The sequence below is a fragment of the Crocuta crocuta genome, unplaced genomic scaffold (assembly GCF_008692635.1).
Source record: "Crocuta crocuta isolate KB4526 unplaced genomic scaffold, BGI_CrCroc_1.0 scaffold217, whole genome shotgun sequence".
In the NCBI taxonomy this organism is placed as follows: domain Eukaryota; kingdom Metazoa; phylum Chordata; class Mammalia; order Carnivora; family Hyaenidae; genus Crocuta; species Crocuta crocuta.
Window position 1 is genome coordinate 5,989,088 of NW_027532208.1, and position 17,038 is coordinate 6,006,125.

Here is a 17,038-nt window from a genome sequence, read left to right on the forward strand (position 1 = left end):
GGTGTTGTTGTTTTGCTGCTTAAGAAATTAACTCTTACCCCTTGCCTTATTGGAGAAGACTTTATTCTATAAGCCTTCATCTTATCCCCCAGTTGGAGTTTCACTGTGTGTGTGTGTGTGTGTGTGTGTGCGCGCGCGCGCACGCACGTGGGCACCAGTTGTATTTTGCAGTCATAGAGATTTGCAAGACAAAACCCCACCTCTCCCCCTTCAACCCCATGTACTTTGGACTCCATGATTGCTCGGGCAATATTCTTTCCACCATTTACTTGGTGTTTCATTGCTGGGTGTTTTGTCTGTGTAGTTCTGAGCACTTCTCTTTTGCTAACTTTGAAAAGGTTTCTTACCTTGTTTCCTTATATTGAGTATATTAGGCTGATTGCACAGTTAACTTGACTTTGAATCACCTTTGTGGATTTAAACCCAGTGTTCTGTTGCAAATGTAAGTACGATAAAAGGTGAAAAATAAAAATAACCGGACCCCTCCCCATGACTATTCCCCAAGTGAAGCCATGTACATTTTCTCATGTTCTCAACACACATAAAATTGTATATTTGTACTCTTAAAGTCTGTAGGCAGTATGTAGACCATAAGCATATTCCTTTTTTTTTTTTCTTTTTTTTTAAGTAGGCTCCANAATTCGAGCCCTGCGTCGGGCTCTGTGCTGACAGCCTAGAGCCTGGAGCCTGCTTCGGATTCTGTATCTCCCTCACTCTGCCCTCTCCCCTGCTTTTGCTCTCCCTCTCAAAAATAAAAAATAAACATTAAAAAAAAAGTCAGACACTTAACCAGCTGAGCCACCCAGACTCCCCATGCCTGTTCCTAAAGCAACGCTACCTACCTTCGATTATTAAGGTAGTTCTCCTTTAATATGATGTGCTTTTGATTGCCCTGCTTTTGTTCTGTTATAAAAAAAATATTAGAATCTTTTATGATTCAAAATAGAACATTAGTTTTATTATATATCAAAAATGGATGCTTGAACTTCATAATAGCTTCCAATTATTTTACATTTGCTTGTGTTATATACTATTATTTTATTGCAGTATAATGTTCAATTATGAAAATGACTCCAAAGAGACCTGATTTTTCTGGCTTAATGTGTAATTGTTTATTGAGTATTTTTCTCATTATAGCGACTTTTTTCTTTTTGAATTGCAGATATAAAGAAATTTACTTAGATTTTGTAAATTGATTATTATGCAGCTAAAGAAATCAAATATTTGCCAAGTGGAAGGCATTGTGTTTGGGATTGAAATAAAGGCAAATATTTTAAGCAGCCCCTCCTCTGAAACTAGCCACATGTACTTCAAATTCTGTGTCTTTCTCTCTCTCTGGCCCCCTCCTGCTCATGCTCTGTTTCTCAAAAATAAATAAAGGGTAAATTGTTTAAAAAATGTTTTTTAAAAAGGGAGGGGAATGCCTGGGTGGCTCCGTTGGTTAAGTGTTCAACTTTGGCCTTGGTCATGATATCACGGTTCGTGGGTTCAAGCCCAGCATCAGGCTCTCTGCTGACAGCTTAGAGCCTGGAGCCTGCTTCAAATTCTGTGTCTTTCTTTCTGCCCCTCTCCTGCTTATGCTCTGTTTCTCAAAAATAAATGTTAAATTTTTAAAAAAATTAAATAAATAAATAAAACTAGTCACATGTACTAAATAAAACAGCAGTACAGTATCTAGTAAATGCCTAGTAAGGTCCCTCGGCATTTAGTCTCTAGAATATAAGTTCTTCAGAGGGTTAGGGTGGGCCACAGGCTCTGGTGACTGGAGAAGGTTTAGCAAGGTGGTTTGACTAAAACAGGGCTTTTGAAAGGTGGAATTCAGAAGCACCCGTATGTGTGTAAAGGGGAGAGAGCAGGAGGTGAAAACTGGATGATAATCAGAAACAGAGTAAGAGAAGCTGAGGGTTTATTCTACATATGGGGAGAAGCCCCTGGAGAGTTCAAACGGGACTGACATGACAGCATGACCTGGTTTATTTTTTTAAGTGTTTATGTTAGAGAAACACAAAGACAGAGCACGAGCAGGGGAGGGTCAGAGAGAGGGAGACACAGAATCCGAGGCAGGCTCCAGGCTCTGAGCTGTCAGCACAGAGCCCGACGCGGGGCTCAAACTCACAAACCACCAGATCGTGACCCGAGCCAAAGTCAGATACAACCGACTGAGCCACTGAGGCGCCCCAATCTGCTTTACATTTTAAAGGCTCAGTCAGGCTGCTAGCAAACAGCAGATTTCATTTGTCTTAAATGGCATCTAAAGCAATAATTCACACCTGAAGGGGGTGAATGAAAGGGGGAATGTGAAGGGGGAAATGAAAATTAGATCAGTGCTAGGATTCCGAGCTTCGATGGTAGGTACGGCAGAGCCAGAGCAGAAGTGGGCAAGTGTGGACTTGATTTTGGTCACATTGAGCCAGGGTTGATGGTGGCACGGTCAGGTGCACATGGTCTTTAGGCATTTGGGAAAGAAACAAAACAGATGCCGTACTACCTTTTGCCATTCCAGTTTGAAGACCTCTCTGAAGGTAAAGTTGAGACGTTTGCAGGAGGGCTGAAGCCAAGTCGCAAGCTTCCACTTGGGACATTTGCCTTCCAGGATTATCGCTGTTAAGTGGGAGGCAATATTACTGTTTTGGTCACTTACTCCAGGCGCGCCTCCACCCAAGGACAGTCAGTACAACTTCCCACTGTTTATTTCTGGAGAGGGACTGTAGCATTTCAGATGTGAGTGGCCAAGTCAAGCAGACAGGTAGTCTCAGAGTCCAGAGTGCTAACCATTCCACTGTGGAGCCCCACGGCTGGTAGTTTCTAGAAGGCTGATGGCCACATCATCCTCACTGCCTTCCTGGACTGCCTTATAGACCTGGAGCTTCAAATTTTACATTTGAACATGTTTCCTTTTTCTGTGATAAACTGAGGATAATGAATTACATGGATGGTTTGTAGAAAATCACTTTAAGGATTAGATTTGTTCTCTTAAAAAAGATAAAATATTTCAAATATAGGGAACAGCACAACACACACACCCATGTTGGTTAAGTTGCGTCCAACTTCAGCTCAGGTCATGATCTTGCAGTTCACAGGTTCGAGCCCCACATCGAGCTCTGTGCTGACAGCATGGAGCCTGGAGCCTGCTTCGGATTCTGTGTCTCCCTCTCTCTCTGCCCCTCCCCCACTCATGCTCTGTCTCTCTCTCTCTCTCAAAAATAAATAAAAACACTTACAAAAACAAACTCTTTCAGCTTCACAAAAGTCATGGCTGGGGAGAAGCAAATTTTCTCCTCCTGTTCCCAAAGAAAACTCTTTTCTAGTCATTTGGTGTAGAGATCCTTAGTTTGCAACTTAAGATGTGGCATTTGTCCAAATCCGTGCAAATTGAGTGGATCGTGTCTGTTAACCTACAGGTGAAATATTTAAGAAGACTGAGCTCTGGAACGGGAAGGGAAAATACAGAAACGATGTCGGTCTTTCCAGGGGCGCGTTACCAGCATCTTGTCAGGGAACTCGGGGGGTCTCCTAAGTCACGCAGTCCAGTCTCCTTCCTGTTCCACAGCTAAGTCCTCAGAATTTTTGTCATGGTCCTTCATGGCATGAACGTTCCCTTGATATGCTCAGCAAAGAGCAAATCAGATCACCCCTGTGAGGCAGCCCAGGCTGGCTTAGGTGCAAAGTTTGCTCCCCGATCCACATCCTTAGCTCTGCCCATGATGTCACTCATAAAAGATCTGCTTCCCCTTCCACGGGACAGTCATCAGGTCCTGGAAGGTGGCTCATGGCCACGCTTATAGGCAAGACTCGTACTCCCTGTCCTACGTGGTGAATGCTTGGAGCCAGATGGGAAATAACCGCCGTGAATAAGAGCTCGCTGTGGCCAGCTTTCATGGCCATGTCCAAGACCAGAAGCAGCTTCTGATCACCTCCTACCACCCCGCCCCTACAGCAGCTTACTTGCTGGTAGAGAACCCACCCGGGAAGGAACAAAAGAAGTCATTTCCAACAGTGGCCCTTGGGAGGGGAAGACGTTGAAGGATCGGGGACCCTGCGGACGGCATCCCTCAGCGACAGCGCTGCCTGAAGCTTTCCCAGTAGTCCCTGGAACAGTGGTTTGCAAAGTTGAACTTGCATATGGACGGGAGCTGCAAATTCAACTCCCTAACGAGATCCCAGGTGACACTAGTGTTGCTGGTCCGGGGGCCACACTTGGAATAGCGAGGTTATAGAACACACTGGAATCATGGTACGAGGTGGTGGATGGTTTGGGATCAGAAAGGTCAAAAGTTCCATAGAGAAACTATCAAGAGTCCTCTCTTCCCTGATTTCCACAGGCTCTATGGTTTCAGGGAAAAATAAGCTACTTGCACAGATTCATTCTAGAGGCATCTGCGGTGCTCGCACATAAGCTAGTCAGACAGATTGCCGGCGTTTTGGCAGCACCCGGGTCCCATGGGCCACGACAGGTTGTTTGAACAGACTTGGGGAGATTTGTCATCTGTCCTCAGGAGTACAGGCGGACATGTCTGAGAGCTGACAGAACTTTCACTGCCAAAGCACGCTAACTATTTACCAAGGCGAAACCCACTTCTTGCAGTGACCTGCTGAGAACAGGACGGGAGTGGCTCTTGGAGTTTTCCCACCGTGCATTGCGAAAACATTGGTTTTAGGATATTTGATGACTCCTTGAAGGAAGAGCCTCATCTTCTACCTCTCACCAAGTGACAGCAGTGTGGACTTGGTAGAGACCTGGGGACCCTGATCGTGCTCGTGGGCAGGAACTGCCCCCTCTTCCTCTGCAGCTCTCTCTCTCAGCACAGCGGGGCCAGAGCGGTCCGCTTGCCTTGCGTCTGTGATTCCCTCCTCCCTTCTCTCCAGGACAGAAAAGCTTACTTGCCACTGTGAGGAATCACAAAGGTTTGCTTCTTCATACTAGGGTCACCTGAGACCTTCTCTGTGATACCTGGACCCTGAGAAGTAGGTGATTTTGAGAGAAAAGAAGTAGAGAGAGGGACGTTGGAAGACGCAGATGATGCTCAGGTTCTAGAAGGATGAAGTGTGCGTGTTCTCGCAGACTCTGAAGCAGGGAGAGAGGAAGCCAGTGTTGACTAGAACCTATGTCATCCCTGCATTGTGGAAGGTTAAGAAGACACTTGGGCTAGGGAGTATTTGTATGTAGGCCGGGGAGCTGAGAAAAGCTTAGGATGGACTCGACTCACAGGAGGGAAGCCCTAACTTGCCATCCCATATACCTCCACCCAGCCTCTTTACTCAGGGTCCCAGTGAATGTCCAGTCTGTGCCTGAAATGGGTCACTAAAATGGGTCACTGTGTGAAGCAAGAAGTCAGAGTGACTGATAATATTTCAGGACATCTTTGGTCTCAGTGGCTTTTACCTTTGTCCTCGAGAAAATAATCTTTGGTAGAATTCAAAATGTTGAAAATAAGATTTAGCCCTAGAGCCAACCTTCACGGGCACACTAACCTTTCAGAGGGTGAATGTTACGAGCAACGCGTCTCATTCCGTAGCCCCATAATACCATGAACGTGTTGATACCACCAAACATGTACAGATCCAAGAAAGGCTGCGTATTACAGTAAGAGAACACCAAAGACGCATGACACCAAAGAAGTTTTGCCTCAGAAGGTGGCCGGGAATGAAGCCTCACGATTGTTGCCCTTTCTTTCTTTCTTTCTTTCTTTTTTTTTTTTTATTTATTTCTAGGAGAGAGAGACAGCGTGAGCAGGGGAGGGTCAGAGAGAGAGGGAGTCACAGACTCTGAAACAGGCTCCAGGCTCTGAGCTGGCAGTCAGCACAGAGCCCGACGCGGGGCTCGAACCCACGAACCGCGAGATCATGACCTAAGCGAAAGTCGGACGCTTAACCAACTAAGCCACCCAGGCGCCCCAATTGTTGCCCCTTCTGACTGTGATTGTTGCCCCTTCTGACTGTGGTCATGAAAGCCTCAGGCGAAGACGTTAGAAGTTAGCAGCAGGCCACAGTATAGTGAGGAAGGTGTCATGTCTGTAAACAGATCTGTGAGCCTTTGCGAAACTTGACAGCTTTGGAGCCCTGGCTTTACTTAGCAATGGAAGTACTGGAGGGAGGGCTGCCTTGCTCAAGGGGACAGTCTTTACTTTTCTCTCCCGGCCTCTCTTGATTGTTCTCCACGTGAAAGGTAGGAAGATTAGGTACCAGGAAGGCTCTTTTTCAAACCAAACACCTAAAGTAGTAATTCATTTTCAGTGCTTTGGTCCCACCTCTTGGAGAACTTCCAAAATAAGCAAACAGGCTCCTTGTTGGCTTCGAGTCCACGGAATGTGTGCTGTGCTGTGGCTTTTGTTAGGGTGAGAGCCTTGTTCCTTAGATTTGTTGTTTGTGGAGAACATGCAGGCCGTGTTGCACGAGTACAGACTTGGGGTTGAAAGTCCTTTTGGAACTTTGCCTTGTTAGGACCCAGAAGTATCCTGCGTTTTTATTTCTCTTTCATTTTTTTGCTTCGTTTTTATTTTTTTTTAACATTTAATCTTATTTTTATTTTTACTGAAGTTTATGAATTTATTTTGAGAGAGGAGAATGTGTGTGCGTGACCAGGGGAGAGGCAGCGAGAGAGGGAGAGAGCTGGCCATGCGGAGCCCAATATGGGACTCAAACCCGCGAACCGCGAGATCACGACCCGAGCTGAAATTAAGAGTTGGGCGCTCAACCGAACGAGCCCCCTGGCCGCCTGAGTGGGCACTGGATTTGAAGGTGGCTGTGCCCGTGTGTGTGAACATGCCCAGTGTTGCAGGTGGGCATTTGGTCCACAGCCCAGGAGGGCTGATGAGGACGGACCAGGAGGCTGAGATCCAGCCGCTGGAGGGCAGAGGCAGAGAGGCGCTGGGGATAGAGAGCAAGCAGGAGGTGGTCTTGGTCGGCTGATGAATACGGATGCCGGCAGGAGAACACAAGGAAAAATAATGGCGATCTGGCTTTGAGGCCAAAGCACGAAAGCTTGGGCTTTCTCTGAAACTAGTGCTTGGAATTTCTCCAGCGTGCTGATGTGACCGGAGACTTTATCCTTCGATACCCTGTCTCTCCCATCAGGCCTGCACATGGCCCAGAACACCGTTCAGTTGCTTTGGGCCTAAGACTGGTCCTTGGGACCCGTACAGCAGGATCGCGTTTTAGATAAAAGTGCCCCACCATCAATAACTCCGGATCAATAAGATATATAGAGATGTTCTTCAGCTCTGATTAGCTAAGCTTATCTCTAAGCCTCACAGGTAGCAAACACTGACCTAGAAGGCCAAAGTTTCCTGCCACTTCCATGCTTCGCCCTTGGTACCTGTTCTGTGCCAGCTCCCGGAAGCCTGGGGCCGTCTCTTGTTCGTCTTTGTAGCCTTGGGACGGAGCACAGGGCTGGGCACACGAAGTGACACTAGTCTTTTCCTTGTATGAAGTGAAAAAAACCAATGACGTTGACACTCTAGGGTCTTTTCAAGACTTTCCGATGCCCCCATCGCTACCCCCAATAGGTGACAATCTACTCTTCTCCCCCTTTTGGAGGAGGAATGGTCCGTCCCCCTTTGCTCTGATTTGCTAAGAGACTGCAAAAGAAATCCAGTGCAAGCCCAGGTTGACCTTCAAGGCCACGTCATTCTGTAGGCGGGAGCCATCCTGGCGGCTGCAGTCTGCACAGTCAAGGCTGCTACTCTCCGTGAGCCGCAGAGTTTTGGCCTTAAGGCATCAGAGAGAAACACGGGCATACACTTAAGGGTGGATGCTTTTCGTGGTGTGAGGCTTACGAGGAATAAACTTGAAATAGGTTTGAGTACATTGACCTGCACTCTGTCGATTTGTCTTGAATGCCTGTCGTAGGTTCATCTTGGAACCTAGGCGATAGCCAAAGTAGCTTGTCTGATAATGGCACCCCCTGACCTGCTGGCCCCCACACAGCTCTCCCAGTAGGCTTGCTGGTGTTTTGGCAGATACAACAGCTATTTTTTACTGTTTGGGATTTTGCTTTTACTAGGAACCCTGGAGGCCCTCAGAGGTTTACGATACAGCCTTCAGCCCACAGCTTAGCCTCCCAGATGGTAATTAATGTTTACACAAAATGACAAGCACAAAATGGAATCTCTTTGAGCCTTGCCAAGCACCCACCATTCCCCTGATCTCCCACTCTTGCAGTGTTTGAAAATTAATTTGCCTTGAACAAACAGTGGGTTTTCCTCAATTTATTTGTACAGTTTCAGTGACCGAGAAGAAGAGCTGCGAGGCTGAATGTCATCCTTCCATTCGTTCGAGTAATTGAATCTGCTAATGGAACAAACTGGTCTCTGTTTAATGATTTGAAGAAAAGACAGAGAGGAGGAAAATAAAGAAAGGTATATGTTAAGGAGGTAGACCTTTTCTGCAGAACATGCTTGCAATGTAGAGCTCTGGAGACAGAACCCAAAACTTGGGGAGAGTTCAGAGTACTGCTGAATTAATCCAGTAGTGCAGTTGTTGTTTTTACTTTATTTTATTTATATAATTCATTGTCAAGTTAGCTAACAGTGTACGCAGTGTGCTCTTGGTTTTGGGGGTAGATTCCCATGATTCATCGCTAACGTACAACACCCAGTGCTCATCCCAACATGTGCCCTCCTCAATGCCCATCGCCCATTTCCCCCTCTCCCCCGGTCCACCCATCAACCTTCTTGTGTTAATAAGTATACACAAAATATGTAATCTTTGCTAAAAAGGAGTTTTTTTGTTTTGTTTTGTTTTAGTTAAAAGAATAGCCCAGAAGGTGTTCAAGGAATGGATATGGCTGGTAGCTCGAAATTATTCAGTGTTGATTCACAGAAAGGTGACACTTCCATATGTTTCTGGGCTTTCTAAGGTTGAATACTTTTAACATTTATTAATGTTCCCACTTTACCTTAATTTAAAGTCTGGGACTTCCCCCGTCACAACTTATTTGGATGCAGTCTTCACTCCGTCTGTGTGGTGAGGTCTTGGTGGCTCTGTCATTTGGACAAATAGATAGAGACGTTAACTAGAAGACAGAATAATGTAAAAATAGGACATACCCATTTCTAGATGCTGTGGGTCAGACTTCTGAAAAGATGGATGGACACATTGCCTAACGGCCAGTGCCCCCCATAGTTTTCTTGATGTCTTTAAAGCTGTTCATATTTGCTGCAGTAATGACCTTGTCATGAGCACGCCATAATAGGGCTTTCTCATCAAGTGTAAAGACATGGGAAGGCTGGAAGCACAGAAATGTGCCTTAGGGGAATTCTTCCACTTCTCTTCTTCCTCCTTAATTATCAATATCCACCAGTTCCTTTCTGCCCAAATACGCCCAGGTGGAAGCAGTTGGAAATGTTGCAGAGTAGAGAGAAGGCCATATCCTCTCCCCATTTCTGAAAGGCAAATATTTATCTGCCCTCTGGGTAAAGAGCTTTTTAAAAAAGTTCCGTCTAGTGGGTAAAGCAGTTTGACTAGAATAAAGTCACATTCTGAGTTGGCTGCTTTGATGGTGGAGTTAGATTGTCCATGAAGGAACTCATTTAAAAATACACAGTTGAGGGGCACCTGGGTGGCGACTCAGTCGGTTAAGCCTCTGACTTCAGTTCAGATCATGATCTCACAGTTTGTGGTTTCGAGCCCCACGTCGGGCTCTGTGCTGACAGCTGAGAGCCTGGAGCCTGCCTCGGATTCTGTGTCTCCCTCTCTCTCTGCCCCTCCTCGTTTAACACATATTTTGCATATGTGTTATATATACTGTCTTCTTGCACTAAAGTAAGTCCAGAGAAAAGAAAATATTAAGCTGATTATAAGGAAAGGAAAATACATTCACAGTATTGTACTGTATTTTTAAAATTTCTCTTAATGTTTTTATTTATTTTTGAGACAGAGAGAGACAGAGCATGAGTAGGGGAGGGGCAGAGAGAGAGGGAGACACAAAATCCGAAGTAGGCTCCAGGCTCCGAGCTGTCCGCACAGAGCCCAGATGCAGGGCTCGAACCCACAAACCGTGAGATCCCGACCTGAGCCAAAGTTGGACACTTAACCATCTGAGCCACCCAGGCACCCCTGTACCGTATTTATATTTTTTTAAAAATCTATATATATGTGGATCTGCACAGTTCCAACCTATCCTGTTCAGGGGTCAGCTATAATGCCTTTCTCTTCTGCAATAATAGTGCACATTTACTACAGGAAGCTTGTTTTGGAAAGTTAAGGGAAAAAGCAAAAAATTTAAAATGAAAATCTGTGGTTATTTCTGCATGATGAGATTACAGTGAACATTTTGATGAATATCTTTCTAATCTTTTTTCTGTGCGTGCATATATACATGTATACGGATAATTTTCAGCTTTGAGACCATACTGCTGCCAGTGCACTTCGTTTTACTCGATAGTAATTTTGGCCAGAAATATTTTCCAGGAAGTTACTTTCAATAGTAGTTTGGGGAACACTGTTCGTTTATTCTGTGCTCTACATGGTGGAAAGAACTTAGAACAACCCCTTGAAGTAACTACCGTACTTTTGCTGTAAGTTATCGGACGTCTGGAAACATAGGAGTTCATCACCGGGACATAACACAGCAAATCTCAACCCTAGCACCCAATACCCTTTTTGTGTACTATGAACGAGGTTTTATAATGTGTTCTTATTCTTTACTTTCTGGAACAAAAGATCTAGTCAAAGGCTTATCTAGACACATGATTTAAAAATGCACACAAAACCCTAATGAAAAGTAATAGGAGAAACAAGTAGCAAGTCATTCATAATAACCTAACATGGTTTCAAGTATGTAAATGTTTACATTAGAAGACAACAAAATGGGCAGGTGTTTGAATCTGGATGTAGGACGGTATATAAATACGACTGCTACAAAAACAGACTCATTCAGGTCCATGGGGCTTGGCAATTCAGATGCCAGGATCAGCCGTACCATTGGTGTCATGATTTTCCAAATGGTGAGCACCCAACTCTCCGCTTGTTCGTGACAAGACATGACGTCACGGATACAGGAGTGTACGATAGTTGCATTCCTGGGAATTCCAGTGTATGAAAACGACACAAAAATCATTTTGTGTTTATATGCAAAGACAGAGTTAGGTTCTAGATTTTTCAGCTGCACGCATGTCCAGTGGGATTTTAGAACATTAACTGAGATGTGTTGTCCTTCTCATGTCCCTAAGAGCCACCAGTGCCGTCTGGCCACTGTGAGAGCCAAACACACTCCCACAAAGTCTGACAACCCCATGGGGGGGTGGGTCATCGAAGGAGAACCACCTCTTATTGCGGCTCTCGCTGTCATCCTCCTCCTAAAATACCCTTGAATATAGAAGTTCTCAAAGCAATTTGGAGGGTATATTCCTGAGACTTTACGGGCCCTGTCATTTTCTTGTTAGGTTTGTTTCCAAGTATTACATGATTTTTGCTATTGTAAAGGGGCTCATTTTTAAATGTTACTTTCTATTCACTATTGCTGGTATGTAGAAAAACTACTAATGTTTGGGGGGGTTATTTGCATATTTTACTCAATTCTCTTATTCTCATACGTTTTTCATCTGATTGTGTTTTCTAGCTAGACTAGCAGTAGTAGTAGTAGTATTTTGAAAACAGTTTTGCCTCTTCCTTTTTTTGTATTGCTGTTGGTTTTCAATTTAAAAAAATTTTTTCAACATTAATTTATTTTTAAGAGAGAGAGAGAGACCAGAGCATGAGCAGGGGAGGGGCGGAGAGAGAGGGAGACACAGAATCTGAAGCAGGCTCCAGGCTCTGAGCTGTCAGCACAGAGCCTGACACTGGGCTCAACCCCACCAACTGCAAAATCATGACTTGAGCCAAAGTCGGACGCTTAACCCACCGAGCCACCCAGGCGCCTCTGTTGATTTTCAATTTAAATGACAGGAATAATTTGTTTCTTAGAGGTACAGTCCACATTATCTCTAACACCAAATATACCTGGTACTTATTTATGGGTTGAAGGGAAGTTGTTGACCATTGAGTCATTTTCCAGTTTACTTTTATTTTTTTTCCCCTTATTTTGTATAAAATCTACTCTCCATGTTTATGGTCATACCACTCTTCAAATTCTGTTTTGTTTGCTATGCTTTTCTTTTTCATGCTCAAACTGTTTTTGTGATGTACTACCAAAAAAAATTTTTTTTTTAAGTTTTCATAGGTAGGGTGCACCTGGGTGACTCAGTTGGTTGAGGATCTGACTCNAGAGAGTCAAAGATCTCCCCCTCCTCCCGCTCCCTAAATGTCTGGTTTTCCTGCCTGAGCCCCCATACAGACAACCACTGCCTCTGGTATCTTAAGTACCCTTCTAGANTCAAAGATCTCCCCCTCCTCCCACTCCCTAAATGTCTGGTTTTCCTGCCTGAGCCCCCATACAGACAACCACTGCCTCTGGTATCTTAAGTACCCTTCTAGAGCATCTATATGCACAAAGTAAAAAGGAATATATATTATTTTTCTTCCATCATTCACAGAAGCTGGCACTGGGCTGTATGTTATATATGCAGAGTTCCTCATTCATTTTCAAGCTGTAATTTCTTCCACTGTGTGGATGTACCAGATTTATATGTAACCAATCTCCAAATGAGTCCATCTCCTTTCTTTCCAAACTTGTAATTCTTACCATGATGTTGTTTCATGGTGTCTATTGCGATCTAGGGAAGAGAATTCCTTTAGTTTCTTAGCTAAGGGTTGCCAAATTACCCTCCACAGAGGTGGTGGGGTTTATATTCTGCCCCATTTCCCCCAAGAAGCTTGTAACAGATGTGTATCAAAATTAAACCGGCTTTTCCTAATCTGCCCTTATCTTTTTAAAAAAAAAAAATGTGTTTGAGTCAAAAAGATTTTTTTATCTATTATGTATTTTTGAGAAAGAGAGAGAGGGAGCAGGGGAGGGGCAAAGAGAGAGGGAGAGTATCAAGCAAGCCCCACTCTCAGCTCAGAGCCAGACGTGGGGCTCAAACTCAGGAAACCACAAGATTATGACCTGAGCTGAAATCGAGAGTCGGACGCTTACCTGACTGAGCCACCCAGGTGCCCCTGAGTCAAGGTTATTGAGATATAATTTACATGTGGTAAATTCACCCTTTTTACTGTACTGTGCAGTGTAATTTTAATTTGCATGTATTTTATTATAAGCATGATGTTATTTTTATAATCACAAGAAAAGAGATTCTAAAACCCCAAACTGTAATGAGTAAACCTTGTAAATAAGACGAGTCCATTTGCACATTCTTATTTCTTTCAACCTCAGCAAATTTCATCCTTTGGCAAACTCAGAGCACACAAAGCAATACAAAATTATTTTTTTTAATGCGTTCTTGCCAATTTTGGAGAAGCACAGTAAGACAAATTGACTGTCAAGATGGAAAAGCTTAACTGGGAAGATACATTTATTGAATAATTGAAAGGAAGAGGAAATGCATTACCGATTAGCCACAAAAATGCATGACGCCTCATCTGTGCCTCAAGAGACTCGTGTAAATGGGGAGTCATAAAACTGTCTCAGCCCCAAAGTTCTTACCAGCCTTCTAACCTGCCACTGCCTTGCTTCTAAGTTGCAGCAATAGGGCATCGATGGATTGATGATCGCTTTCAGCTGTAGCTGAAGTCCAAGTGTTCCAGCAACTCTTTGTAGCTTTCCTAACCCTTCACTGTCTCCTTGTACCAAATATTTTAACGAACTCCTGGATTTTACCATCACCTTTGTTTTAGGATCTTTCCTTCTGAGGGGGCAGCAAAACGTAAATCAGAGAAAAAGCAATTAATGGTGGCAAGAGTTAGGACTAGAACAAAAGTCATCTGATTCGGGAAACAGCCACGTGAGCTCCAGCAAGCACGTTCTGTACCTTCTCTGGGCTTATTCCCCATCTAATCAGAGAGGATTGGATAATAAGATCCGTGCTACTCACAGAGAGGGCCAAGCCTCAGGAGTATCACCTGGGAAATACTCAGAAAAGGAGACCCTGGAGCCCCGCCCCAGAATTCCTGAGTCCTAATCAGCATTGGAAATCAGGTGTTCAGGTCATTTGCACCTTCAAGTGCATGATTTCCCGGATTCTGGTCTCAGGCCGAGATTCTGTGCTTCTGGGTTCTCCGAGTCATTCATCATAGATAACCCCGTAGAAATTCGCAGGGCTCACTAGAGAGATTTCAGGGTTCCTGTGCACCCCCAGCTGGTTGTCTGGGATGGTGATCGGCAGTCTGCTCCCCGCTCCCCTAATTCTAGCTGTGACTAGGGTGGGACTAACCAACAGTGACAACGGGGCAACAGAGCAGACGTGACAGCCTTGGGAAGCAAGCCCGAGCCTGCACCATGCCTCCCGCCAACTTGGCTGTGTTGTCCACATTCTAGAAGCCCATTAAATAAAGAACGAGGAGACAAATACAGTCAAGCTAGATAGACGAAGCACTTATCTATGTATTTCTAATGTGCTTCCTTACCGGCATAAGGAAATCGAAATGATATATCCTCTGGGCGGTGTCCCTTGGAAAATGAAACTTTCTTTTATGTCAGAGAGAAATTTTGGACACCGATTTGGGGAGGGAGAACATGAATTTGAATTTAAACTTAATGAGATGGAAAATGTGTACGTATTTCTTCTTCACCATCCCGATCTGGAGAGAACAAAGCACTTCAAAAGGAGAGAGATGTATTCCTGCCATTAGAGCGAGCATAATGATCCTAAATTAGCCGTCTGAGTGTCAGAGTGGGAGGAATCCCTGCTTATGCACCCAGAACCTCTCACCAGGGAAAATCTCTTCTATCGTGTGTCGTTAGGATATCTGGGGTGGTAGTGCATCGGCCCCGAACCCACTTAACCAGCTCGCATTGTAGGAAGCCTGTGTATTTCAGTGAGCTAGTGTAATTGCTTGCTATGGAAAATCTTAAAAAAGGGATGGAAAAAACCTTGAAAGCGAAGCGGAACCAGATCCCCTTGGTGTGAATGTCTGCAGATAAAGGGTCTTGTCTCCTGATTTAGGAGTTCTGACTGAATGGAGCCTGTCTACCTCAAGAATCTTGATGTTCTCTCTCAGCCCTCGAGTTAGAAACTAAGGTTTTGGGAATTTGTAAAATTTCAGCTTATCGTTATCAAAAATCTTCCCAGAAGGGCTCTGAAGGACGGCACTGGATGGAAAGATGTGTGAGAGGGATGCCAGGAGTCTGGAGTTAACTTTTCACTGGGGTCTTACTGGATGTTTTTATCCTTTGGTAGCTGAAACATGCCAAGAGGGGGCTTTCTTTGGAGGCTGCCTGTGCACTTGTAAAGATAGCCAGGCTCGTATTAGCCCCCAAATGTGCTTTGTTTATAAACCCAGTTTGCTTCTGCTTCTGTGCATGTCACAGGTGTGATCTCTTTGTTACCAAAAGAACGCTGAAAATAATGGATCGCTTTGATGCAAATTCCAGGGGAGGAAACACAGCAAGTGTGTGTGCCCAAGGGGACTTCAGCGGAAATCGATAGGACCCTTGCGAATACCGTGTAGGTTTCACACACGATGCAGTGAGACTGGAAGAGAAAGCCGATGCCCCAAGTAGTTTATTTCAGAATGCCTGGAGCACATCCTCATTTCAGAGACTATCGCGACCCATTCTCCCCCGATTTCTGAGCTGTGTGATAATAAAAGGATGGCTTTTTTTTTTCAGCACAAAGTAGCGAGAAGGATCATTCCCCGCCCCCTTCCCCAATGTACTCAAAAGCATAACTCGATAGGGACATTTCTTTCTATTTAATGCCATATTTGTCTTTCTTCTGTTAGAGGATTTTATGGGGTTTGGCTAATGGGGTGACCAAATACTCTGTGAGATGTGGCATGGATGTTTGGGGCTTTGGAGAGAAGCGTATCTTTTAAATTCGTACCAGGAGCATGGACTTGGCCCCATGTTCATGCTGGTGGGATTTCACATCTAGGCTCTGCCTCATCGTTCAGCACTGCACCCTTCAGTGGCCGGGAGTGTGGGGGACCCTTTAAAAGGCCTGGCTTTGTATAGCTGGCTGTGAACTGATTTGAATTCATGTTTGCACCTTGGATCTCAGACGTTGCTAGGATCACTTGGTGAGCACGAGGCGGCCCCGCCGTTTGACCAGTTTAGCACTTGCCAAACAAAAAATTATTTCTGTAAATGTCAAGTGTGTCTCATCAGTCAGAATGGGAAGGGAGAAGACGCAAGGCCAAGAAGGAACATCTGTGTGTGGTTAAATAACATTTGCTTCACTTGCTGTTTGAAAACACCGCTCCCTTGTATATTCAAGAACTGTATGGGTTATAAATGGGAAAAATCAACTTGCCGGCTATTGTTTCTTAATTTTGCTCCATAAACGCCTTTGTCAAGATGAAGGGAAACATTCATTTTCAGACTCTGGTGGCCCAGGCTGCTTTCTGGAATGCAGCCTCCTCCGGCCGGGCCGCCTTGGCCTGTCCACAGCGTGCCCGTGTCCCGCACGCGGTAGAGCGAGGCCAGGAAGCCAGCAGGCGGGACCTCGCCAACACCGTGCGATCTGTGATCTGGGCCTGGACTGTGCTTTCTGCCCCTCATTCCACACTCACATGTCATTACCTGTGGTTTTGTCTCTGCTCTCCCCCCCCCGCACAGATCCGGAGTTAGGTGTCGGCACACTACCCGAACATGACAGCCAGGATGCAGGCCCGATTGTCCCCAAGATATCGGGTCTAGAGAGAAGCCAGGAGAAGAGCCAGGACTGTTGCAAAGAGCCGATCTTTGAGCCCGTGGTGCTTAAAGACCCCTGCCCTCAGGTCCCTCAGCCGCCACCCCAGCCGCAGGCCGAGCCCCAGCCCCGAGCTCCCTCTCCAGACCCTGACTCGGCGCGGCGCACAGAGGCCCCGCCTCAGCCCCCACGGCCAAGCACACAGCCGCCCCAGGCGCCCCCAGAGGCCCAGCTTCAGCCAGCCCCTCAGCCTCCTGTGCAGAGGCCGCCCAGGCCGCAGTCGCCCACCCAGCTTCTCCATCAGAGCCTCCCGCCTGTGCAGGCCCACCCCTCGGCCCAGAGCCTCTCCCAGCCATTGTCTGACTACAACA

General features: G+C 45.4%; 1 protein-coding gene across 1 annotated transcript in view; it reads left to right on the plus strand.

Annotated features, from left to right (window-relative positions):
• AUTS2 (activator of transcription and developmental regulator AUTS2) overlaps positions 1-17,038 on the plus strand; it is a 1,129,625-nt gene that overhangs the window by 1,085,976 nt on the left and 26,611 nt on the right. The window contains exon 8 of the mRNA XM_077777870.1: positions 16,595-17,038. Coding sequence (XP_077633996.1) covers positions 16,595-17,038 — 444 coding nt within the window. The remainder of the gene's footprint in view (positions 1-16,594) is intronic.